Source organism: Palaemon carinicauda, chromosome 19, assembly GCF_036898095.1.
Source record: "Palaemon carinicauda isolate YSFRI2023 chromosome 19, ASM3689809v2, whole genome shotgun sequence".
Classification (NCBI taxonomy): domain Eukaryota; kingdom Metazoa; phylum Arthropoda; class Malacostraca; order Decapoda; family Palaemonidae; genus Palaemon; species Palaemon carinicauda.
The window spans coordinates 110,041,315-110,067,802 of record NC_090743.1 but is presented as its reverse complement, the minus strand read 5'-3'; the positions used below and the strand labels follow the sequence as shown (position 1 = coordinate 110,067,802).

The 26,488-nt window shown below is 42.7% G+C and overlaps 1 protein-coding gene across 1 annotated transcript in view; it reads right to left on the bottom strand.

Annotated features, from left to right (window-relative positions):
• The window catches only part of LOC137659232 (uncharacterized), a 130,944-nt gene that overhangs the window by 84,354 nt on the left and 20,102 nt on the right, over positions 1-26,488 (bottom strand). Inside the window, exons 3-5 of the mRNA XM_068394266.1 lie at positions 22,052-22,189; positions 12,695-12,796; positions 1,929-2,137 (exon numbers count right to left, since the gene is read on the bottom strand). Coding sequence (XP_068250367.1) covers positions 1,929-2,137; positions 12,695-12,796; positions 22,052-22,189 — 449 coding nt within the window. The remainder of the gene's footprint in view (positions 1-1,928; positions 2,138-12,694; positions 12,797-22,051; positions 22,190-26,488) is intronic.

Below are 26,488 nucleotides of genomic sequence, written 5' to 3'. Positions count from 1 at the left end.
GAGAAAATTAAATGGTACAAATTAAAGAGAGAGGATAATAAAGAGAGTTTAAGATGAAGGTTTTGGATGAAATTGACATAGAAATTGAAGATGTTCACAAATGGTGGGCACATAATTCAGCAGTAATGAAAGGCATGGAAAAGAAGTACTAGGCAAGACATCTGATAATGAGTGGGAGGAAAAATAGCCGGTGGTAAAACAAAGACATTGAGAAAGTAGTGAAAGGTAAGAAGGAAGCAGAGAAGATATGGGAAGAATCACAGCTACAAGAGTTGACAGATAGATTTGTAGAGAAAAACAATGTGAAGATGGCAGTAGCCCAAGCTAAGGCTAAGGCATATTGATGAGGTGTATAATGAGCTAGGAGCAAAGGGAAGAATGAACAAAATTATCAAATTGTCAAAAGCACGAAATCCAAAATATATTATACACATTAAGCAAATGAAAGACAGAGATGATGCGATACTTAAAACTGAAAAACACATCTTGAAGTGATGGAGAGCACACTTTGAACAGCTCCTAAATGAAAATAATGAAGGACTTGTAAGAGAAGACAGACAATCAAACATGGGCATGGTAAGGGGTTTACTAGGCAGGAAGTAGTAAAAACACTGAAAAATATGAAGAAAGGTAAGGCAACAGGACCAGACAATCCAAGTGAAAGCCTGGAAAACATTACGATAGAAATGATGCTGGAGTTTGGACTGAATAGGACCGCACACCTAAACTTAGTGCAAGAGTGGTAACTATAACACTGACTCATATCCTGATTGACTGAATTGGAAGGTACCACTTAGCGGTCAAGTAATATCACTCCCTCCCGGAAGAGTGATCAGTATAATTCCCAAGGAACTTTTAGTGAAATACCTTCCCACATGTGTAGAGAAGTTGATTTGCTTGCAGTGATGAAGACAGGATAAAGGGAAAGAGGAGTTACTGTTGGGAGAACTGCTCAGAAGTAGTACGAATTTCAAAATTTGAACTTACGATACAAACATCGGAGATTTACGACTTCAGTAGGAGTGTGCTCGTATCTCCGAATATTTGTATTTTGGGAACTTCGTGTAATCAAGGCATACTTTCATCAGAAAAAGATGGCTTCTGGTGGTGAACAAACACTCAGGTGGCTTTGCAATATTTCAAACAATTGGTAGTTCTTCTCAATGGCTAAGGTCTCATCTTTTAGAAGATGAATTTATTATAAGAATTGCTTAGGACAGGTTCTAAAGAGCCTGAACCCCTGGGTCTCCTTCAAACACATGAGTTTGTGCTTAAGAGTTTATATACAAGCACTGGGGCAAAGAATAAGATATTTCTTTGGTATATCCAATTGCACTGGAATTCTTAATCAATACTAAACAGTGAAGTGCTTCATGACCACAAAATCCTCCCTAAAAATTCTCCATGAACATTTTACAATGATTAGTTCTGGAGAGTCACGGGGTTTAAGTCTATCATTCCCAAAAGTAGGGGCCATTCAAAGAATTTTCTTTAAACAAATTATATTCACACATATTGTCTATTTTACATAAGCAACATTATGAATAATTCACAATACATATAATTTGAAAGGATATTTACTGCCCTTTTTCTGCCACAAAAAATTTATAAATCTTTCAGGTTTTAAACATTTACAAAGCTGAATATCTACATGATAGCAAAACACACAATAAATTATAAACAAAAAACTATTCTGGCAGTAAAATAACATAAGGGCTAAGCTCCTGTGATATGCCAAAACTGGACATATTTTACCAAACAAGAATTTAAACACACCAAATAATATCCAAAAGTAAACTGTTCAAATTCAAATGAAATTAAACTAAAAATAATCCTTCAATTAAGCCATAAACCCAAAAAAGGAAGCTCCCTTACCAATTTAAATATGGTACTATGTAATAACAATAATGAAAATAAAATATACTTACCTATTCTTAATGAAATATTTGACATCCTCCTTCATGGACGGTTGTATCTCAAATATTTTTTCTGTAAAAGCCAGTGCCTTAATGTAACCTGGATCTCGTTCCAGTGCAAGCGCCGCTAGACCGAGGCAGTCCATGAAAGATTTAACGATAAACAGAACGGACAGAAGCTGATCTATACAAGGCCAATGATTTGGATTGACATTAAAACCCTGAAAAAAAACAAAACGGTAAAAATTCTCAAATTTCATAATTATGTTATTTTTATTAGTAAAATAAATTTTTGAATATACTTACCCGATAATCATGTAGCTGTCAACTCCGTTGCCCGACAGAATTCTATGGAGGGATACGCCAGCTATCACAATACTAGAAGGGGGTGTACTTACCAGCGCCACCTGTGGCCAGGTACTCAAGTACTTCTTGTTGACACCTCCTCAATTATTCCTCGGTCCACTGGTTCTCTATGGGGAGGAAGGGAGGGTCGATTAAATCATGATTATCGGGTAAGTATATTCAAAAATTTATTTTACTAATAAAAATAACATTTTTCAATATTAAACTTACCCGATAATCATGTAGCTGATTCACACCCAGGGGGGTGGGTGAAAACCAGTGTACAAGATTAAAGGATAGCTAAGTATCCCGTATTTCATATAATCAGTTATCCACAATAACAATGAAATAATAAGTACCTGGTAAGGAAGTCGACTTGAACCGTTACTCTGCCTTTAATAAGATCGTCTTCCTTACTGAGCGCAGCGTTCCTCTTGGGAGGCTGAATCAACTCAAAGGTGCTAAAGTATACAGGGCTGCAACCCATACTAAAGGACCTCATCACAACCTTTAACCTCGGCGCTTCTCAAGAAAGAATTGACCACCCGCCAAATCAACAAGGATGTGGAAGGCTTCTTAGCCGACCGTACAACCCATAAAAAGTATTCAAGAGAAAGGTTAAAAGGTTATGGGATTATGGGAATGTAGTGGCTGAGCCCTCGCCTACTACTGCATTCGTTGCTACGAATGGTCCCAGGGTGTAGCAGTACTCGTAAAGAGACTGGACATCTTTGAGATAGAATGATGCGAACACTGACTTGCTTCTCCAATAGGTTGCATCCATAACACTCTGCAGAGAATGGCTCTGTTTGAAGGCCACTGAAGTAGCCACAGCTCCCACTTCATGTGTCCTTACCTTCAGCAAAGCAAGGTCTTCTTCCTTCAGATGAGAATGTGTTTCTCTAATCAGAAGCCTGAATAGTAAGAAACTGAGTTCTTAGAACTTGGAAAAGAAGGTTTCTTGATAGCACACTATAAGGCTTCTGATTGTCCTTGTAAAGGTTAAGACCTTTTTAGATAGTACCTAAGAGCTCTAACTGGGCAAAGTACTCTCTTCAGACCATTCCCCACCAAGTTGGACAGGCTTGGGATCTCGAACGACTTAGGCCAAGGACGTGAAGGAAGCTCGTTTAGCAAAAACCGAGCTGCAAGGAACATGTAGCCGTTTCAGATGTGAAAACAATGATCCTGCTGAAGGCGTGGATCTCACTTACTCTTTTAGCTGTTGTCAAGCACACGAGGAAAAGAGTTTTTAATGTGAGGTCCTAAAAAGAGGCTGATTGGAGAGGTTCAAATCTTGATGACATAAGGAACCTTAGGACCACGTCTAGATTCCAGCCTGGAGTGGACAACCGACGTTCCTTTGAGGTCTCAAAAGACCTAGGGAGGTCCTGTAGATCTTTGTTGGTGGAAAGATCCAAGCCTCTGTGGCGGAAAACCGCTGCCAACATACTTCTGTAACCCTTGATCGTAGGAGCTGAAAGGGATCTTACTTTCCTTAGATATAACAGGAAGTCAGCAATCTGGGTTACAGTGGTACTGGTTGAGGAAACTGCATTGGTCTTGTACCAGCTACGGAAGACTTCCCCTATAGACTGATAGATACTGAGAGTGGATGTTCTCCTTGCTTTGGCAATCGCTCTGGCTGCTTCCTTCGAAAAGCCCCTAGCTCTTGAGAGTCTTTCGAAAGTCTGAAGGCAGTCAGACGAAGAGCGTGGAGGATTGGTGTACCTTCTTTACGTGAGGTAGACTTAGAAGGTTCACTCCTAGAGGAAGAGTCCTGGGAATGTCGACCAGCCATTGCAGTACCTCTAAGAACCATTCTCTCGCGGGCCAGAGCGGAGCCAACCAACGTCAGCCGTGTCCCTTTGTGAGAGGAGAACTTCTGAAGTACCCTGTTGACAATCTTGAACGGCGGGAATGCATACAGGTCGAGATGGAACCAATCCAGCAGAAAAGCATCCACGTGAACTGCTGCTGGGTCTGGAATCGGAGAACAATACAACAGGAGTCTCTAGGTTATCGAGGTAGTGAACAGATCTATGGTTGGCTGACCCCACAGGGCCCAAAGTCTGCTGCAAACATTCTTGAGAAGGGTCCACTCTGTGGGGATGACCTGACCCTTCCGTCTGAGGTGATCTGCCATGACATTCATACCGCCCTGAATGAACCTCGTTACCAGTTAGCTTTCGATCTTTAGACCAGATGAGTAGGTCCCTTGCGATCTAGAACAACTTCCACGAAAGAGTCCCTCCCTGCTTGAAGATATAAGCCAGGGCTGTGGTGTTGTCAGAGTCCACCTCCACCACTTTGTTAAGCTGGAGGGACTTGAAGTTTATCAAGGCCAGAATAACCGCCAACAACTCCTTGCAATTGATGTGAAGTGTCCTTTGCTCCTGATTCCAAGTTCCCGAGCATTCTTGTCCGTCCAAAGTCGCACCCCAGCCCGTGTCTGATGCGTCCGAGAGGAGACGGCGGTTGTGTTTCTGAACAGCCAAAGGTAGACTTCCTTGAGAAGAAAGCTGTTCTTACACCACGCGAGAGAAGACCTCCTCTCTTCGGAAACAGGACTGAGACCGTCTCTAGCGTCATGTCCTTTATCCAGTGAGCAGCTAGATGATACTGGAGGGGGGGGAGGTGGAGTCTCCCTAACACGATGAACAGGGCCAGCGATGAAAGTGTCCCTGTTAGACTCATCCACTACCTGACTGAGCATCGGTTCCTTCTCAGCATGCCCTGGATGCATTCTAGGGCTTGGAAGATCCTTGGGGCCGACGGAAAAGTCCGAAAAGCTCGACTCTGAAGATCCATACCCAAGGAGACAATGGTCTGGGATGGGACGAGCTGAGACTCCTCAAAATTGACCAGGAGGCCCAGTTCCTTGGTCAGATCCATAGTCCATTTGAAAATCTCCAGACAGCGACGACTTGTGGGAGCTCTTAAAAGCCAGTCGTCTGACGGAGCCGGACACAAGATCATGGTACTGCTGCACAGTCTGTGAACTGTCAATCATGGGCAAGCGAGGAAGTACAGTGACAACCCGAATCTGTCTAGACTGTCTGGGTCGTACAGACAAACTCCTTATCGGGTTGCTGAGGTTGCCGCACTGCGTCACAACAAGTCACTTCTGTTGGTTGTTGAACGTCTTCCCGTGACACATTGACTCCGTAAACAAAAAATCCTCTAACAAGGACTAAGCTTGGACTGCATGTCTTGTAACACAGCTCAAGGTCTATGGGAGCAGGTGTGGTAACAGACGGGATTAGCGACTGAAGTGGAACCATTACCTTCCCTGGAAGCATGTTATGCTTAAATAAAAGTCCATAGGAGGCTATGCAGCTAAAGGCTCCCTCCAAATGACAGAGTCCTCAAGGGAATATCAGAAGGAGGGAGAAAAGAACTTTCTCATCTACAGGGACCATATCCTAGAAAAGCTAAGTTCTCTGAGTGAGGGTTCACTGGTGCAAAAGCAGCAGACTAGAAGGCAACGTTATGAAACTGCTTGACAGTCTAGTGAGTTGGCAACAACCAAAGATGTGTGACTGAGAAGCATGCGGTAAGGTATGCAGAGCATGTTGTATGCAGAGTATGCTGTATGCAGAGCATGCTGTATGTAGAGCATGTTGTATGCAGAGCATGCTGAATGCAGAGCATGCTGTATGCAGAGCATGTTGTATGCAGAGCATGCTGAATGCAGAGCATGCTGTGTGCAGAGCATGTTGTATGCAGAGCATGCTGTATGCAGAGCATGCTGTATGTAGAGCATGTTGTATGCAGAGCATGCTGAATGCAGAGCATGCTGTATGCAGAGCATGTAGTATGCAGAGCATGCTGTGAGCAGAGCATGTAAGGTAAGCAGAGCGTGTGCATGGCGTTTAACATTTCTCAGAAATTCCATGACCAGTGCTAGAGTGCTTTATGCATGCTTGCATGGGGTTTTAATATCAACATAATATATACCTTACATTCATAACTCATGATTCATATTTTTGCCATATTTTGCGATATTGTTAAAAATATATTGCCAGGAATACAAATATATTTTTATAAGTAATACAAATAACCTCCATTATCATAGGTTTGAAAATGGAGGTAAGGTATGCTGAACAGCAGAGTCAGAACGAGCTGGAACAACAATAGTTGTGGTTTCCTCTTCAAGACTCTGTTGAGGGAACACCTGAGGCTCAGTCTGCAAAGGCTGATCAGCAGAAGGTAGGCTCATGGGTGGAGGAGGCTGACTCCTGGCATGAGTGGCTGAACTCAAGGGTTGCGCTTGCTGAGTGGTTGGCGGATGCGCAGTAGCAAGTTCCTGAGGAACGAGTTGAGGTTCCTGCGGTGTGAGCTGAGAGCGAAAAGGTAGTGGCTGCGCAGAACGCAGTAAAAATCTCGCAAGTTGAGGCTCCTGAGGCGCAAGGCTAAGGTGTTGAGGTGCTTGCCTTGTTGAGCTCGCTGCAGCGAGAGCTGAGGAGACTGACTCATGGACGGGAGAGGTTGTTGTACCTCAACCGAGTGTTGCATCACTGGTGGAGCAGCAAGTGGAGGCGGAGGAAGAGAGGTATAATCCTCCTGATCCCATTGTAAAAGTTGCCTTAAGGAAGGCGGAGGCTGAACACCACTGGGAACAGCAAACTCAGAACGTGGCTCAACATCGTACGCCTGGCAGGTGGAACTGCGATCAGGCGGAGCGAGCGCAGGCGGAGGGAGTGTAGGCGGAGGCGGAGGCGCAACACTCTCAGCCCGACACTCACGCATCAAGTCCGAAAGCAGTGCTTGCATGGACTGTAGTAGAGTCCACTTGGGGTCGGCAGAAACTACAGTAGGCTGAGGTAAAGCCTTAACAGTCGAGCTCTGTTGTGGCAGAACCTTACTCCTCTTAGGCGGAGTGCATTCAACTGATGACTGAGGAGAGTCAGAGCTAACCCAATGACTGCATCCGGGTTGTTGAACTCTAACTTCGTACGTCTGGCATAGGTCTGGACTTTACGTTTAAGAGGTCTTGAGACCTGAGACCAGCGTTTTCTCCCCTAAATTTCTTCTGCAGACGAGCAAAATAAGGGCTCAATCGTCTGCGGGTGGGAGTGACGGTCTCGGTAAGACACGCCCACAACCACCGAGGATACTTCTGTGCGCCGATCAAGGCCTGCTGAACCCTTCTGCCCTTCGACATTGCTTCTCCCCTGGGCTTGGGAGCTTGCAAGAGGTCCCGGACTGGGAGGACGACTGGCGCGCACAGAAGTACCCTCACGCACAACACTGAACTTTGCGCTAATCACTTATCACTTTGATTTTCTGTTTGCACTTATTTCACTGAACTCGGAACTTTAAGTGGTTGTACCTGAAACACGCAATTCTATCCTTTCTCAAAAGTTAGTAATTGCGAAAACAGAATTACAATGTAACAGAAAAATCTAATGAAAGATAAATAATTCAGTGGCTGGAAAGAGACTAAACACTAGATCACTCTAGAAACGTTTACCTTCTTCCCCTAAAGAGACTAGGGAGAAGAGTAAAAACGATAACAACGTTATTCGTACGCCTGGCAGGCTTGAATGAAACGTTTATTCTCCTCTTTCTCCCTCCGTCTCTATCTCTCTCTCTCTCTCTCTCTCTCTTGACTTAGAACCTGAGAGAAGAGCCCAATCATATATATCGTTAAAACATATTATTGTTAAAGGAAAAAACTGAAATATTTCCCAAAATGAAAAGTTCCTTTATTAGGATCAAAACCATTAAGTTAAGAAAGAATGAACAAAACGCTAGACACGGTTACTCTTACTGCAACGTGAAACCGTGAAAACTCTTTCTCTATCGTAACGATAGAGTGCAAGTTGAACGTTCTGAACGTCAACAACTGCAGAGACAAAACAAAACGTTAGTTCAACTTTGAAAACAGTACTAGACTATCAAAGAAATTCTTTCAAAGACATTAAAATAGCATAATATGTTAACAGGTAAAACCGAAATGACGGGCTCAATGTTAATTAACTTCGGTACCAAGAAAAGACCGCCTACTATTAGGAAGGTCGAATATAAACAAATATAAAAATTAATTTTAATAAGTTTATAATAAAAGGAAGTTAATCGAAGAGGCCTATAAGAGGCGGAGAGATATAAAATAAATCTATAACTTTTGTTACAAAATTAAGAAAGAGAGTCTATACTCTCTTAGACACCAACACTTCCGTCTAAGGGAAGGGTCGGCCATTGAAAGGTGAAAGAGAGTTCATACTCTCTTCGACACCATAATTAATCAAATTAATTCCAAAAGCTAACTAAGCTAATATAGAAGTTTCCAGTAAAGCGACAGCCGAAATCAAAGAGAAATACTTCACCAAAGTCGTGAAAATACTCCAAGAACATAAGCGTATCCCAGAACGTCTTGCCGGAAGCACGACAGAGGAATAATTGAGGAGGTGTCAACAAGAAGTACTTGAGTACCTGGCCACAGGTGGCGCTGGTAAGTACACCCCCTTCTAGTATTGTGATAGCTGGCGTATCCCTCCATAGAATTCTGTCGGGCAACGGAGTTGACAGCTACATGATTATCGGGTAAGTTTAATATTGAAAACTAAAAGTACAGGTATACCACGCCCTACATCGATAATTGGTCCCGGGAGAGGTGACTCAAATTAAAAAAAAAAAAAATCAAATTTACTTGTCACTGATTTTACTTGTCACTAAGTTAAACCACAAATAACCATTTCCAGTTCTGTATTTCATTTATAAATGCATTTTTATTTATATATGGTTAAGAAGAATCTATTCTAAACTTATAAACAATTAAATTCTAGTGTTTTATGTAAAACTGAAAATAGTAATCTAAATTTATGAATAAATATAAGTACATACTTTTAAATGTAGATGTTTATAGTACATCGCAGACACACTATTAGTGAATGTGGTTTGCTCTAAGACATTATAAAATAAAAAGATTTTGTAAGGTTAAATAACAAATACAGTTAAGATTATTTTCCGAGTATGAAATAAACTAATTTATGTTAAATTTACCAATATTTGCATTGAATCTGTTTGTTTATATAGTATCACAGACTTAGACCACTGTAAATCAACAGCAAACACCTGATTATGGCTCTTGTTGTTCAATGTGCTTTTTAATAAGAAACTGGTCAAGACTTCTTTGAACTATGTTCTTCTTATCTTCAAGTATTACATGATAGTGGGAAAAATAATATCAACAATAAGCTGTTATATGTGAGCATACAGTACTCTCGTAACTGTCGTGATCTTATCAGCTGACAACAAAATAAAAATAAAAACAATCGGTAAACACCGTTGTTAAAATACACCTTAAATCAATAAGAGAAAAGCATAACAATTATTAAAAGAAGTTCCGATAACATCGAACATCAGGATTATTTTAGGCATCCTTCAGTACATATACATCATCCTGTTGCCTAAAGCTAGAGATCAGCTATTGAAATCAAATGACATGTTATAATATTTAAGTATAAATTTATTTTGTGTGTGGTATCTAGGTGAAATCTTTTAGGGAACCAAATATATCAGTTAAAACTGTTCTATAAATATATGAGAGAGAGAGAGAGAGAGAGAGAGAGAGAGAGAGAGAGAGAGAGAGAGAGAGAGAGAGAGAGAGAGAGAGAGAGAGAGAGAGAGAGAGAGAGAGAGAGTGTATTCATATGACAACTAATAATAAACCCAACAGCTATAAACAAAATGTATGAAAACTATATGCTATAAAATGTTGGTGCTGATGTAATATTCATTGCGAATTTGCTTTGAAAGATTTCAAAAATTACATAAAAGATATCCTTTGTTATTCGTATGTGCGCACATTCTCAATTCAGTCTTTAGATCAGCTGATCACAACCAAAAATAAAAGAAGTCAGTAATTGTTAATTGTTAAAATGCACCTGAAATAGAAAAAAAAATGCAAAAATGCTTTAATAAAGCACAATTGACTTTTTCAAAATCATGATTTTTTTTAGAATGTGATGATGTATGCCTAAACTAAACTGGATTTCAATTTTGTGGGAATCAGAAGGTGTACTGACTCCACCGCCAAACTCAGTATTGAAACTAGCATGGGAAAATGCCGTTCTTGAGCCCATAAAGACTGATAAATAAGAAGACAACAACAGGACAGTCACAGATGTTTTATATTTCGTTCTCTCGGATTTATGATGATTACTGTACACTATACTGTAATATTAACATTTACTGTAAATGTAAGTACTGTACTTTAATATGATTTTATACAATTTTATTCTTAATCATTGTACAGTAACATGATTTTGTGAGCTTTTAACACTTTTCTAGTTGATCGGTGGGCTACAAGGGGTCCACATGCACGCCCCCAAAACTATACTTAATGGGTATTTTCTGGTAGCCCTGGGTCCTGGCAATAAAATAAAGGATATTAACAGGAAATATTCTCATTCCCACTATGTCCCAGACACCGTTTTTTAACCCCTTCCAAACGACGCGCCAAATCTGAGCTTTCGAGATAGGGAACTTTCAAGCTCCATAACTTTAGTTTGGATTGATCAATTTAAATAAACTTGATATATTCTTGTAGATTTGTGATTGTTCTACCATAAAATGTTATTGTGAATGATCAGTTATGTAATCAGTGACGTCACTAGAGGTCAAAAGGTCAAATCTTACTGATTATGAAAAAAATGCATTTACCAAGACTGAATTGATGCTAAACATCACAGAAATGTTGTGAGACTTGATTTTCAGGTATTTCATATCCAATATGATGTTAACAGAAAATATTGTCATTCCTATTTCACCCCAGAAACTGCTTTTAACCTCTTATGGACAACATGTCAAATATGGATTCTGGGGTAGAGGAAGGCACTGGATTGTCTGATGTGCTATTGGAAGCGGGCCTGATCTCTTCGGGATCCCTCAGTGGTGTTCTGTCGGGCAAAAATTATGCCAGGGCGATACATTGCCACAAAGTGATGGTGGAGGCACTAGAACGCTTATTATTGGAACAGTTTGTTGAGAGGAAGGTGATGTCCTTATTTGATATGCCAAAGGAATCACGAGATCAATTTGATGCCCTCCTGCAATCCCCCAACAAGGAGAATGAAAAGGCTGTTTTAGATGATGTCCATGTAGCCTCTTTCATAGAGGCTTACTTGGCATTTCATGATGATGTACGCAATGGAGAGCTTGGCAAAACATCCACCCTTTGGATGTCGTATGCAGATCACATCTGGCTAACACTGGACTTACTGCAAGCTGTCAAAACAAATGACTTTGCTGCATACTCACAATGTCTGAGTTGGATGCCAGATCTACTATTTAGTTTCGGAGGGCAAAACTATGCTCGATATCTGACATATTTTTCAATGTTTGTGATCAACATTGAGACCACTCATCCTGGTGCTAATGAGCTACATAGGAGAGGGGCCTTTAGTGTGGCAAGGTCCTTCATACTAGGCAATCGCCGTGCAGTGGACAAAACGATAGAAGAAACAATCATGAAACATTTCAAGTCTAAAGGGGGGTGTGGATCCTCAGCTGGTGCTGGGCTTACTGGCTTGAACACCAATTATGGTGTTCATTCTAAATTATGAAGGGTAAGGGGCAGTTCCCTATGGGAAACATATAAAAAATTTTAAAGTGCTAAATTATGAAGAACATGGAGGGGGAGGAGAGATAAGGGGTGGGGTGTCAGGGTGCAAGGATAAGGATCATTGGTAAGTTTTATATGGACACAACCAACTATCATTATCTTTTTAAGAAGCTGCAAGAGTACATCTGTACTGCCGCAGCCAAAGTCAAAAGTGCTAGTTCTCATGAGTGATAGGTTGGCGAGCTATCTCATCACCTGTCAGTAGTTATAACTACAGTACCTTGTTAAGTTTTAATGGCTGTTCAAGCTTCGCTATAGTCACACTCGCATCAAAGGACAATGGTTTGTATTGGTGTAGGAACAAATATCATCACCAGCTAATTCATTTACATAATAAAAATTTTTGTTCCTCATTAAAAACCAATGACTTCATTAGCAAATCTAAAACTTCCTTGAAAACTAAAATTTAACTCTGATTACGCAATTCCATATAAAATAGAATTGTTGAAAAGGTGTTTTTACGATAGGCCATCCTTTTGTTAAGTAGGCAATTTTAAGCTTGAAAACCTATCTTCATACGAATTTATTATCCTTCATTTATGACAAACTATGTTTGATTACTTTCTTGCAGCACCAAAAATCATAGGAAGTTTGTATGAACCCATTAGTGCACAACACTAATCTTATCTACTTAATGAAGAGTCATCAAATTACAGTACAAAATCATTATAATACCTGCAAAACTACAGCTACTTTGTTTTAGTAATATGTATGAAAGTAAAAACAAATCATACATTTATCAAACTGATGAAATAAATCAAGGAGTAATATTATCAAACATAAAAAGGGACAGAATCTTTACCTCCTGAAAAGCTACCAATGCCAACTCGAAATCAAGAACTTTGATAGCTGAGGATCCCAATCTATGCCACACAGTCACTTCAGTTTTATCGATCTGTATAGCCTGGGGAGAAGAAAATAAATGGATAAACATATTACAAAATACAGCTTAAGATCAGCACTTGTTAGAGCTTCTACTTTTGCAATGGTTTTACTTAAGCAATGATGCTTTGATTTCAATGCTCAAAGAAACTAATGGGGCAATGTTTTCTTTATTACATGCAGTACAGAAAATCATTAGATAAAGATGGCTTAGCTTAGTCCTTTAAAAAATAATATAGTACTTGATACAGTATTTTAAGACTTTAATTACACATCTCCTAAATAGCCAATCAGAAATATGATATTTTAATTATAAAATAAATTTTTGAATATACTTACATACATACATATACCAAAGGCACCTCCCCCAATTTTTGGGGGGTAGCCGACAACAACAAGAAACAAAAACAAAAAAGGGGACCTCTACTCTCTACGTTCCTCCAGCCTAACCAGGGACTCAGCCGAGTTCAGCTGGTACTGCTAGGGTGCCACAGCCCAACCTCCCACATTTCCACCACAGATGAAGCTTCATACTGCTGAGTCCCCTACTGCTGCTACCTCCGCGGTCATCTAAGGCACCGGAGGAAGCAGCAGGGCCTACCGGAACTGCGTCACAATCGCTCGCCATTCATTCCTATTTCTAGCACGCTCTCTTGCCTCTCTCACATCTATCCTCCTATCACCCAGAGCTTTCTTCACACCATCCATCCACCCAAACCTTGGCCTTCCTCTTGTACTTCTCCCATCAACTCTTGCATTCATCACCTTCTTTAGCAGACAGCCATTTTCCATTCTCTCAACATGGCCAAACCACCTCAACACATTCATATCCACTCTAGCCGCTAACTCATTTCTTACACCCGTTCTCACCCTCACCACTTCGTTCCTAACCCTATCTACTCGAGATACACCAGCCATACTCCTCAGACACTTCATCTCAAACACATTCAATTTCTGTCTCTCCATCACTTTCATTCCCCACAACTCCGATCCATATATCACAGTTGGTACAATCACTTTCTCATATAGAACTCTCTTTACATCATGCCCAACCCTCTATTTTTACTACTCCCTTAACTGCCCCCAACACTTTGCAACCTTCATTCACTCTCTGACGTACATCTGCTTCCACTCCACCATTTGCTGCAACAACAGACCCCAAGTACTTAAACTGATCCACCTCCTCAAGTAACGCTCCATTCAACATGACATTCAACCTTGCACCACCTTCCCTTCTCGTACATCTCATAACCTTACTCTTACCCACATTAACTCTCAACTTCCTTCTCTCACACACCCTTCCAAATTCTGTCACTAGTCGGTCAAGCTTCTCTTCTGTGTCTGCTACCAGTACAGTATCATCCGCAAACAACAACTGATTTACCTCCCATTCATGATCATTCTCGCCTACCAGTTTTAATCCTCGTCCAAGCACTCGAGCATTCACCTCTCTCACCACTCCATCAACATACAAGTTAAACAACCATGGCAACATCACACATCCCTGTCTCAGCCCCACTCTCACCGGAAACCAATCGCTCACTTCATTTCCTATTCTAACACATGCTTTACTACCCTTGTAGAAACTTTTCACTGCTTGCAACAACCTTCCACCAACTCCATATAACCTCATCACATTCCACATTGCTTCCCTATCAACTCTATCATATGCTTTCTCCAGATCCATAAACGCAACATACACCTCCTTACCTTTTGCTAAATATTTCTCGCATATCTGCCTAACTGTAAAAATCTGATTCATACAACCCCTACCTCTTCTAAAACCACCCTGTACTTCCAAGATTGCATTCTCTGTTTTATCCTTAATCCTATTAATCAGTACTCTACCATACACTTTTCCAACTACACTCAACAAACTAATAGCTCTTGAATTACAACACTCATGCACATCTCCCTTACCCTTATATAGTGGTACAATACATGCACAGACCCAATCTACTGGTACCATTGACAACACAAAACACACATTAAACAATCTCACCAACCATTCAAGTACAGTCACACCCCCTTCCTTCAACATCTCAGCTTTCACACCATCCATACCAGATGCTTTTCCTACTCTCGTTTCATCTAGTGCTCTCCTCACTTCCTCTATTGTAATCTCTCTCTCATTCTCATCTCCCATCACTGGCACCTCAACACCTGGTGAATATATATATATATATATATATATATATATATATAGCTGCAACTCTGTTGCTCGACAGACAAAAAACTGTAAAAAACTCGCCAGCGATCGCTATACAGGTTGCGGGTGTGCCCATCAGCGCCAACTGTCGGCCAGATACCATACTCAATGTAAACAAAGACTCAATTTCTTCTCATCCCACTGCGTCTCTATTGGGGAGGAAGGGAGGGTCGTTTAATTTATATATTCACCGGGTAAGTATATTCAAAAATTTATTTTATAATTAAAATATCATTTTTAAATATTCAACTTAGCCGGTGAATATATATAGCTGATTCACACCCAGGGTGGTGGGTAGAGACCAGTTCAATATGTTTACATCTTATGAGCTAAGAGTTTTTATTTCATTTTAGAAGTTATCAATATAACAAAAACAAAATAAATAGGAACCTGGTAAGGAAGTCGACTTAGACGATTACTCTGCCTTATAAGTACGTCTTCCTTACGGAGCCTCGCGATCCTCTTAGGATGCTGACAGACCCCTAGGAGCTGAAGTATCAAGGGCTGCAACCCATACAACAGGACCTCATCAAACCCCTAATCTGGGCGCTCTCAAGAAATGACTTTGACCACCCGCCAAATCAACCAGGATGCGAAAGGCTTCTTAGCCTTCCGGACAACCCATAAAAACAACATTAAAAACATTTCAAGAGACAGATTAAAAGGATATGGAATTAGGGAATTGTAGTGGTTGAGCCCTCACCCACTACTGCACTCGCTGCTACGAATGGTCCCAGTGTGTAGCAGTTCTCGTAAAGAGACTGGACATCTTTCAAGTAAAAAGACGCGAACACTGACATGCTTCTCCAATAGGTTGCGTCCATTATACTTTGCAGAGATCTATTTTGCTTAAAGGCCACGGAAGTTGCTACAGCTCTAACTTTGTGCGTCTTCACCTTAAGCAAAGCTCGGTCTTCCTCACTCAGATGTGAATGAGCTTCTCGTATTAACAATCTGATAAAGTATGACAAAGCATTCTTTGACATAGGCAAGGATGGTTTCTTAACTGAACACCATAAAGCTTCAGATTGGCCTCGTAAAGGTTTAGTACGCTTTAAATAGAACTTAAGAGCTCTCACAGGGCATAAGACTCTTTCTAGTTCATTGCCTACGATCTCCGATAAGCTGGGAATATCGAAAGATTTAGGCCAAGGCCGAGAAGGCAGCTCATTTTTGGCTAGAAAGCCAAGTTGCAGCGAACAAGTAGCTTTTTCCGACGAAAATCCGATGTTCTTGCTGAAGGCATGAATCTCACTGACTCTTTTAGCCGAGGCTAAGCATACCAGGAAAAGTGTCTTAAGAGTGAGATCTTTCAGGGAGGCTGATTGTAACGGCTCAAACCTGTCTGACATGAGGAATCTTAGTACCACGTCTAAATTCCATCCAGGGGTAGTCAAACGACGCTCCTTGGTGGTCTCAAAAGACTTAAGGAGGTCTTGCAGATCTTTATTGTTGGAAAGATCTAAGCCTCTATGCCGGAAGACCGATGCCAACATGCTTCTGTAGCCCTTGATAGTGGGAGCTGAAAGGGATCGTCCTTTTCTCAGGTATAAGAGAAAATCAGCTATTTGAGCTACAGAGGTACTGGTCGAGGATACAGAAACTGACTTGCACCAGTCTCGGAAGACTTCCCACTTCGATTGGTAGACTCTAATGGTAGACGCTCTCCTTGCTCTAGCAATCGCACTGGCTGCCTCCTTCGAAAAGCCTCTAGCTCTCGAGAGTCTTTCGATAGTCTGAAGGCAGTCAGACGAAGAGCGTGGAGGCTTTGGTGTACCTTCTTTACGTGTGGCTGACGTAGAAGGTCTACTCTTAGAGGAAGACTTCTGGGAACGTCTACTAACCATCGAAGTACCTCGGTGAACCATTCTCTCGCGGGCCAGAGGGGAGCAACTAACGTCAACCTTGTCCCTTCGTGAGAGGCGAACTTCTACAGTACCTTGTTGACAATCTTGAACGGTGGGAATGCGTAGAGATCCAGATGTGACCAATCTAGGAGGAAGGCATCTATATGTATTGGTGCTGGGTCCGGGACTGGGGAGCAATAGATTGGAAGCCTCTTGGTCAGCGAGGTTGCAAAGAGATCTATGGTTGGTTGACCCCAAGTGGTCCAAAGTCTCTTGCATGCATCCTTGTGGAGGGTCCATTCGGTTGGAATTACTTGCCCTTTCCGACTGAGACAATCTGCTATGACGTTCAAGTCGCCTTGGATGAACCTCGTTACTAGGGAGATGTCTTGACCTTTTGACCAGATGAGCAGGTCCCTTGCGATCTCGTACAACGTCAGTGAGTGGGTGCCTCCTTGTTTGGAGATGTACGCCAAGGCCGTGGTGTTGTCCGAGTTTACTTCCACCACTTTGCCTCGAAGGAGACACTCGAAGCTTTTCAAGGCCAGATGAACTGCCAACAGCTCCTTGCAGTTGATATGCATGCTCCTCTGACTCGAGTTCCACAGACCTGAGCATTCCCGACCGTCCAGTGTCGCGCCCCAGCCCAAGTCCGATGCGTCCGAGAAGAGAACGTGGTTGGGAGTCTGAACAGCCAGGGGAAGACCCTCTCTTAGGTTGATATTGTCCTTCCACCAAGTCAGACAAGACTTTATCTTTTCGGAAATCGGGATCGAGACCGCCTCTAGCGTCTTGTCCTTTTTCCAGTGAAAAGCCAGATGGAATTGAAGAGGACGGAGGTGTAGTCTTCCTAGTGATACAAATTGTTCCAGGGATGACAGCGTCCCTACCACTCATCCACAGCCTGACTGAGCAGCGTTCCTTCTTCAGCATCTTCTGGATGGATAGCAGGGCTTGATCTATTCTGGGAGTCGACGGAAAAGCCCGAAAAGCTAGACTGTGAATCTCCATCCCTAAATACAGAATAGTTTGGGATGGGACCAGCTGCGACTTTTCCAAATTGACTAGGAGTCCCAATTCCTTGGTCAGATCTAGAGTCCACTTTAGATCCTTCAGACAGCGACGACTGGAAGAGGCTCTGAGAAGCCAGTCGTCCAAATAAAGGGAGGCTCGGATGTCCGATAAGTGGAGGAATTTTGGCTACATTCCTCATCAGCCTCGTAAACACGAGAGGAGCTGTGCTTAGGCCAAAGCACAGGGCCCGAAACTGGTAAACCACATCTTCGAAGACGAATCTCAGAAAAGGTTGGGAGTCTGAGTGAATGGGGATATGGAAGTAGGCGTCCCTTAGGTCTAGTGAGACCATCCAGTCTTCCTTTCTGACTGCTGCTAAGACTGACTTTGTGGTCTCCATGGAGAACTTCGTCTTTGTGACAAAGACATTCAGAGCACTGACGTCTAGCACCGGTCTCCAACCTCCTGTCTTCTTTGAAACTAGGAAGAGACGGTTGTAAAATCCCGGTGATCGAAGGTCCGAGACTTTGACCACCGCTCCCTTCTCTAGCAAAAGACACACTTCCAGTTTCAGGGCTTGTCTCTTTGCTTCTTCTCTGTACCTGGGAGAGAGATCGATGGGGGACGTCGCTAGAGGGGGTTTGCGTACAAAAGGGATTTTGTACCCCTCTCTGAGTAACTTCACAGATTGTTGATCTGCGCCTCTCTTCTCCCAGGCTTGCCAGAAGTTCTTGAGTCTGGCTCCCACTGCTGTCTGAAGTTGCGGGCAGTCAGACTCTGCCCTTGGAGGACTTGGGTCCTTTCCTCTTCCCTCGTTTCCCTTCGGCACGAGCACCTCCTCTGCTGGAGGCTCTGCCACGAAAGGGCGGAATAAAGCGAGACGCTGGAGTGTCTATCCTCGGTCTAGCAGACAATGTAGGCAAAGGGGGAGCTTTGCGAGCCGAGGACGCAACTAGATCATGGGTGTCCTTCTGAACTAACGATGCGGCAATTTCCTTTACCAAGACTTCAGGAAACAGGCACTTGGAAAGGGGAGCAAAGAGAAGTTCAGATCTCTGGCATGGCGTAACTCCAGCAGACAAGAAAGAACAGAGAGACTCTCGCTTCTTCAGGACTCCGGACGTGAATGAGGCAGCTAGCTCATTGGACCCATCACGGACGGCCTCGTCCATGCAGGACATAATGAGCAAGGAAATATCCTTATCTGGCGAAGAAATTTTCCTGCTCAGGGCTCCTAAGCACCAGTCTAAAAAGTTAAAGACTTCGAAAGCCCTAAATATCCCTTTAAGAAGGTGGTCCAGGTCCGATGGTGACCAACAAACCTTCGAGCGTCTCATGGCAAGGCGGCGGGGAGAGTCTACAAGACTTGAGAAGTCGCCCTGGGCAGAGGCAGGAACTCCCAAGCCGAGAACTTCTCCCGTGGCATACCAGACGCTCGATCTAGAAGAGAGTTTAGATGGGGGAAAGGCAAATGCTGTCTTCCCTAAACTCTTCTTAGACTCTAACCAGTATCCTAACAGCCGCAAAGCTCTCTTGGATGAGCGTGAGAGAACGAGTTTCGTAAAGGCAGGTGCGGTAGCAGGCACTCCTAATACAAACTCTGACGGAGGAGAACGAGGAGCCACAGAAACAAAGTGGTCCGGAAACAACTCCTTGAAAACAGCCATGACTTTTCTAAAGTCCAATGATGGTTGAGTTGCCTTAGGCTCGTCCAGTTCTGAAGGTTGATCGTCGTGTTCAGCAACGTCCTCATCTGATAGTTCCTCATCCGACAACTGATGAGGAAACGGCAACGGAGTGGGCAACGTCTGGCTCGCTGAGTCCGGTCGCACTGGTGCATGCGTGACGGAGCCGGACGCAACGTCATGGAACTGCTGCACAGTCTGTGAACTGTCAACAACCATGGGTGCGCGAGGACGCACAGCGTCCACCCGAGACTGTCTAGACCGTCTGGGTTGTGCAGTCAACACCATACCGGGTTGCGGAGGTTGACGCACCGCGTCAAAACAAGTCACCTCTGATGGTTGCTGAACGTCCTGAACGTCAACAACCACCTCCGTGCGTCGCCTAACGTCAACATGCGGCTGGCAACCCACACTGGGTCGCATCGGTGGAGGAACCACCTCAACTGGTGGACGCGAGAAGGTAACCTCAGCGTCAACAGGACGCACAACAGACCGCTTGGAAGGTTGTTGGCCAGAAGGTTCAGCAGCAACCTTCTCCGCATTAAAGTCCTCCATCAAGGACGCAAGCTTGGAGTGCATGTCTTGCAGCAAAGCCCATTTAGGGTCTACGGGAGCAGGTGCGGCAACAGACGGGGTTAGCGACTGAGGCGGTACCGCTTTGCCTCTCTTAGGCGGTGAGCAGTCATCAGATGACGGCAACGAGTCCGAACTGACCCAGTGGCTACAACCGGGACGTTGGACTTGTCCTGAAGGGACCGACTTACGTTTTAAAGGTCGTGAGACCTTGGTCCAAAGTTTCTTACGAGAAACACCTTCGGACGACGAGGTAAAAACGGGCTCTCTCGTCTTACGTAGGTAGGGGCGATCTTGGGGAGATACGCCTGATACCTTGGAGGGAACGTCTGTTCGCTGATCAAGGCCTCTCGAACCCATGCGTCGTACGACATTGCTTCTCCCCTGGGCTTGGGAGCTTGCAAGAGGTCCCGGACTAGGAGGACGACAGGCACGAACAGACGAACCCTCAAGCGCAACACTGTTCACAACACTTTCACTAGGCACTTTATCACTTTCCGCGGCACTTTGGCACTTTAGCTCCTTAACATCCGCCATGAGTTGATTGCGGTCACTTGCAAAGGACTCAACTCTCTCCCCCAAGGCATGGATAGCACGCATCATGTCAGCCATCGATGGTTCCTGAGTGCTAGGAGGGGGGTTAGGAACAACCACTACAGGGGAAGGAATAGGTTGAGAAGCATGAGGAGAGGAAAAATCTATCGACCTAGAAGAACTTCTCCTTAATCTATCTCTCTCTAGCCTGCGTGTTTACTTCTCAAATTCGATAAAATCGAATTCCGAAAGGCCCACGCATTCCTCACACCGATCTTCCAATTGACAGGTTTTATCCCGACAATTGGAACAAATAGTGTGAGGGTCGAGAGAAGCCTTTGGAAGACGCCTAGAACAGTCCCTAGCATTGCATTTTCTAAACTTGGGAACTTGTGAAAGGTCAGCCATTTTGAATTGGTCAAGGGAAAATTCCAAAAAACGATCTAAGTCATCAACAATGAATCCGATACAAAAAAAGAGTTCAAGGATTTATTTGAAGAAAAACCCTGCACAGCGAAAGCTCATAACCAAAATAAAGTACTTCACCAAATATGATGGGAAAAACTCCAGGTTTCAACAGCGAGTAAAGTACGTCTTGTCGACACGTCGACAGAGAAGAAATTGAGTCTTTGTTTACATTGAGTATGGTATCTGGCCGACAGTTGGCGCTGATGGGCACACCCGCAACCTGTATAGCGATCGCTGGCGAGTTTTTTACAGTTTTTTGTCTGTCAAGCAACAGAGTTGCAGCTATATATATTCACCGGCTAAGTTAATATTTAAAATTTAAATTTATTTACTCAATACCACAATTGCCTAGAATAAATTACTATTCATTTCAGACATGAGGCATCATTTTTTTGCAAATATCTTTTGAAGATATAGTCGGATCAATATGACATTTTGGCACAGCTTGTTTGAGACCTTCCAAGAATTCATGGCACTACAGTATACTGCCTAGTTTGTTTCATTAATGAGTATACTCTAGGCTTTGCAGGCAAAGCTGGTAAAAGCCAAGTAGAGAATTGCATAGCATAGGAAAGTGTGATGTCACATGGCAATGACATATAAATTCACGCCTACTTCCTCCCTTCATTTCTTACAGTCCCTCATTACCTTCCATCCTCTCCCTTTCTCCTTCTCTCTCGTGTGCATTTGTTTGGGTGTGGCTTCATGAAATTTTCTTGATTTAATCGCTGTAGGTGTTTTTCTTTTTATATTAGTTAAAAATATCAAGCACATAAATAAAATATCATATTCATTTGACTGTTTAAAAGATATTTGCAAAATACAATGGTTCATTGCATCTGAAATAGATATAAGATTACTCACATTACTTAGAAAATCTGCTGGAGCACAGCAATGCCAGCATTTATATAAACATTAGTTAACATATGTGGGAAAGATCAACTTGCCTCCAAATAATAGTCCACAGACTTTTCAAACTCGCCCTGTTTGTATGCTAAATTGCCTAAATTCTTAAGGCAAGAGTACTTGAGTGCCAAATCTTGTGGCAATGTCCCTCCAGGCTCAACACCCTCCGGCCAGCATGCCTGTACAAATCAAAAACAAAATCTTACTTTCTTGAGTTATAAAACTTCTTATAGGTTTCTACATCTAATGCATATGTCAAATATACAACCATACTGTACAAATTATCTCTTTTATTTTTAGATTAAAGAGTAATTCCAAAATATTTTTCCTAGCTATACTAACATGACAAATAACAAAAATAATTTTTATTTTTCCTGACTATATAAACCTGAGATTTTTACTATAGGAGTAGAATAACAGCAAAGGCTGGAAACATGTCAGTTAAACTTTTAACAAGGTGTAAACAACAGGCAGGGTCATTCTGTCCACTGCAGCATGACAGTACACTGATACCTCTTGATACAAAAGCTTCAGCACATGAAAATTTTATGATGCGAAACGAGATGCGAAGATTTTTCCCACTCATGTTGCGAAAAATGTTTCATGCTACGAAACAAGGTACAATACAAGATTCACCTGGCCACCAAGACTAATTTTAAAATTCGCGCGATGCCACCTGTAAGCTTGCCACCATCCTCCCGTACTCCCATTGGTTATCTCCCTACTCTGATGCTAGTTACCGCCATAAGATCCTGCTCTTCTATTAGTGAGAATCTATCCCATCATGCATCTATGTATCGGCGTCCCTCGATCATCTCATTTCAGCAGTGCTATCGTTCACACTGAATTGGTACTTATAGTTATGCCATTGCATTATTCAACTTGCACAATATTAGTCAAGTCATGGGTCCCAAGAATCTGATGTTCAAGGAAAGAAGAAGGGGAAGCTTTCTATGGAGACAAAGCTAGTGAACATCATTCAGGAACAGTTCTCACGCAGGAAAGAGGAGGAGGATGACCCTATGACATCAGAAATTAAAGAGCCTTTAGCTGATTTTTCATAAAATGCAACCTTTTGTAGAAAAGACACACCCAGAAAAGGTTCACACAGGTCGTGCTTTTGAGTATTGAAATGACGTTTGCCTGAGTAATTTAGGAATGTTTTAAGAACAACGCAGAAACAAGCTTCACTTGTTGATTATTTACTAAAGAAGCCTTCGATACTAGTAAGCCTAGAGGAAGCTAAATGTGATCTAAAAAAAGAATAACTGAAAGTGATGAAGAAAATAATTAAATTTAGAGAATACCAAACGTAAAGTAAAAAAAAAATGATATTTTCTTTATAAAATAAATTTTTTAATATACTTACCCGGTGAATATATAAATAGCTGACGTCTCCGACAGTCGACAGATTCCAAAAACTCGCGAGCGATCGCCATGAAGGCTGCCGGGTGTGCCCACCAGCGCCGACTATCGGCCAGATACCGCATATACTTCTCAACCAAACCAGTTCTTCTCAGTCCGTAGGGTCTCTATCGGGGAGGAAGGGAGGGTCTTTAATATTATATATTCACCGGGTAAGTATATTCAAAAATTTATTTTATAATGAAAATATCATTTTTAAATATTAAACTTAGCCGGTGAATATATAAATAGCTGATTCACACCCATGGTGGTGGGTAGAGACCAGTATTAAAACAATAAAGGCGTATATGCTCAAGAGTTTTTGACGACTATTCAAAAAACAAACTTAAGTATAGGTACCTGGTAAGGAAGCTGACTCTGATAATTACTCTGCCTCATTAGTCCGCTATCCTCATGAAGCCCAGCAATCCTCTTAGGATGCTGAAAGACTCCCAGGAGCTGCTATATCCAGGGTGAACACCCCTATAACAGGACCTCATCAATACCCTTAATCTGGGCGCTCTCAGGAAACAATATTTTGACCACCCACCAAATTAAAAAGATTGCGAAAGACTTCTTAGTCTCCCGTACAACCCAAAATAAGATTAAAAATTTCAAGAGTAGATTAAAAGGATATTGGGATTAAGGGAATGTAGTGGTAGAGCCTTCACCCACTACTGCACTCGCTGCTACGAATGATCCCAGTGTGTAGCAGTCCTCATAAAGAGTCTGGACATCTTTCAAGTAATATGAAGCGAATACCGACTTGCTTCTCCAAAAGGTCGCGTCCATAATACTTTTAATGGATCTATTTTGCTTAAACGCTACTGAAGTTGCTATCGCTCTAACTTCATGAACCTTGACTTTAAGTAAATTACGATCCTTTTCACTTAAATGAGAGTGTGTCTCCTGAATCAAAAGTCTAATAAAATAAGACCACGCATTCTTAGACATGGGCAAAGAGGGCTTTTTAACGGAGCACCATAAAGCCTCTGAAAAACCTCGTAGCGGTTTAGTTCTGGATAAATAAAATTTAAGAGCTCTAACGGGGCACAGCACTCTTTCAACTTCATTCCCCACAATCTCAGAAAGACTGGGGATTTCAAATGATTTAGGCCAAGGACGAGACGGAAGTTCCTTCTTGGCCAAAAAACCAAGTTGAAGAGCACATACTGCTTTATTAGTGGAGAAGCCGATGTTCTTGCTAAAAGCATGTATCTCACTAACCCTTTTAGCCGAAGCCAAGCTCACCAAAAAAAGTGTCTTGAGGGTAAGATCCTTCAGGGAGGCTGAATTTAATGGTTCAAACCTGTCTGACATAAGGAACTGTAGGACCACGTCCAAGTTCCAAGCAGGAGTCGAAATATGACGCTCCTTGGAAGTCTCGAAAGACTTAAGCAGGTCTTGGAGATCTTTGTTATTAGAAAGATCCAAACCCCTATGCCTGAAAACAGAAGCTAACATGCTTCTGTAGCCTTTAATGGTGGATGCAGAGAGGGAGCGACCGTTTCTCAGATAAAGCAGAAAATCTGCAATCTGCGCTACAGAGGCACTGGAAAAGGAAATAGAGGAGGACTTGCACCAGTCTCTAAATACCTCCCATTTCGACTGATAGATCCTGATGGCAGAGGATCTTCTAGCCCTCGCGATCGCTCTAGCTGCCTCCTTCGAAAACCCTCGAGCTCAAGAGTGTCTTTCGATAGTCTGAAGGCAGTTAGACGAAGCGTGGGTAGGCTTTGATGAAATCTCTTTACGTGAGGCTGTCGCAAGAGATCCATCCGCAACGGCAGACTTCTTGGAACGTCTACCAGCCATAGAAGTACCTCTGTGAACCACTCTCTCGCGGGCCAGAGGGGAGCAACCAATGTCAACCTGGTCCCATCGTGAGAGGTGAACTTCTGCAGCACCTTGTTTAGGATCTTGAAAGGTGGAAAGGCATAAACGTCCAGGTGAGACCAGTCCAGCAGGAAAGCGTCTATGTGGGCTGCCTCTGGATCTGGAACTGGAAAGAAGTAAGTCGAGAGCCTCTTTGTCAGTGAAGTCGCAAAAAGATCAATGGTGGGTTGACCCCATGTCATCCATAGCTTCTCGCACACAGTCTTGTGCAACGTCCACTCCATGGAGATGACTTGTCCTCTTCTGCTGAGGCAGTCCGCCAAGACATTCATTTCTTCTTGCACAAATCTCGTCAAAAGAGAGATGTTACTTGCCTTAAATGGAGTTCCTTCTGATCCGTGGACCAAAGACCCGAGCATTCCAGACTGTCCAGTGGAGCTCCCTAACCCAAATCCGATGCATCTGAATACAACACATGGTTTGGGTTCTTGATCGCAAGAGAAAGACCTTCTCGAAGTCTGATGTTGCTGTCCCACCAAGTCAGACATGTCTAGACTGAGTTGGAGATTGGGAAAGAGATACTCTCTAAGCCCTTCTCCTTGTTCCAATGGTTTAGGTGAAATTGGAGAGGGCAAAGGTTGAGTCTCACCAGAGAGATAAACTACTCCAGCGATGAAAGAGTTCCCACGAGGCTCGTTCAAACTCTTACAGAGCAACTGCTTTTCTCTTGCAAGTGACGGACTTTTAACAGAGCTTGTTCCATTCTTGTGGGAGACGAAAAGGCCCGAAAAATTCGACACTGTATCGCCATTCCCAAATAAAGAATAGTCTGGGATGGGGTACTGTAAGTTACGACTTCTCTATGTTCACTATGAGACCTAGCTCCTTGGTTAGGTCTAATGTCCATTAGAGGCTCTCCAGACAGCGATTTAATGACGACGCCCTGATTAGCCAGTCGTCAAAATAAAGGGAGGCTCTGAATCCTCAAAAAAATGTAGAAAGCTTGCTACATTTTGCAAGAGCCTTGTAAAAACAAGAGGAGCAGGAATGAGGCCGAAGCAGAGTGCTCGAAATTGGTACACTACTTTCCCGTCCACAAACCTCAGATGTTGTTGAAAGTTTGGATGAAACGGGATGTGGAAGTATGCATCCTGAAGGTCGAGAGAGACCATCCAGTCGCCTTCCCTTACTGCTGCCAAGACAGATTTGGTAGTCTTCATCGTGAACTTTGTCTTGAC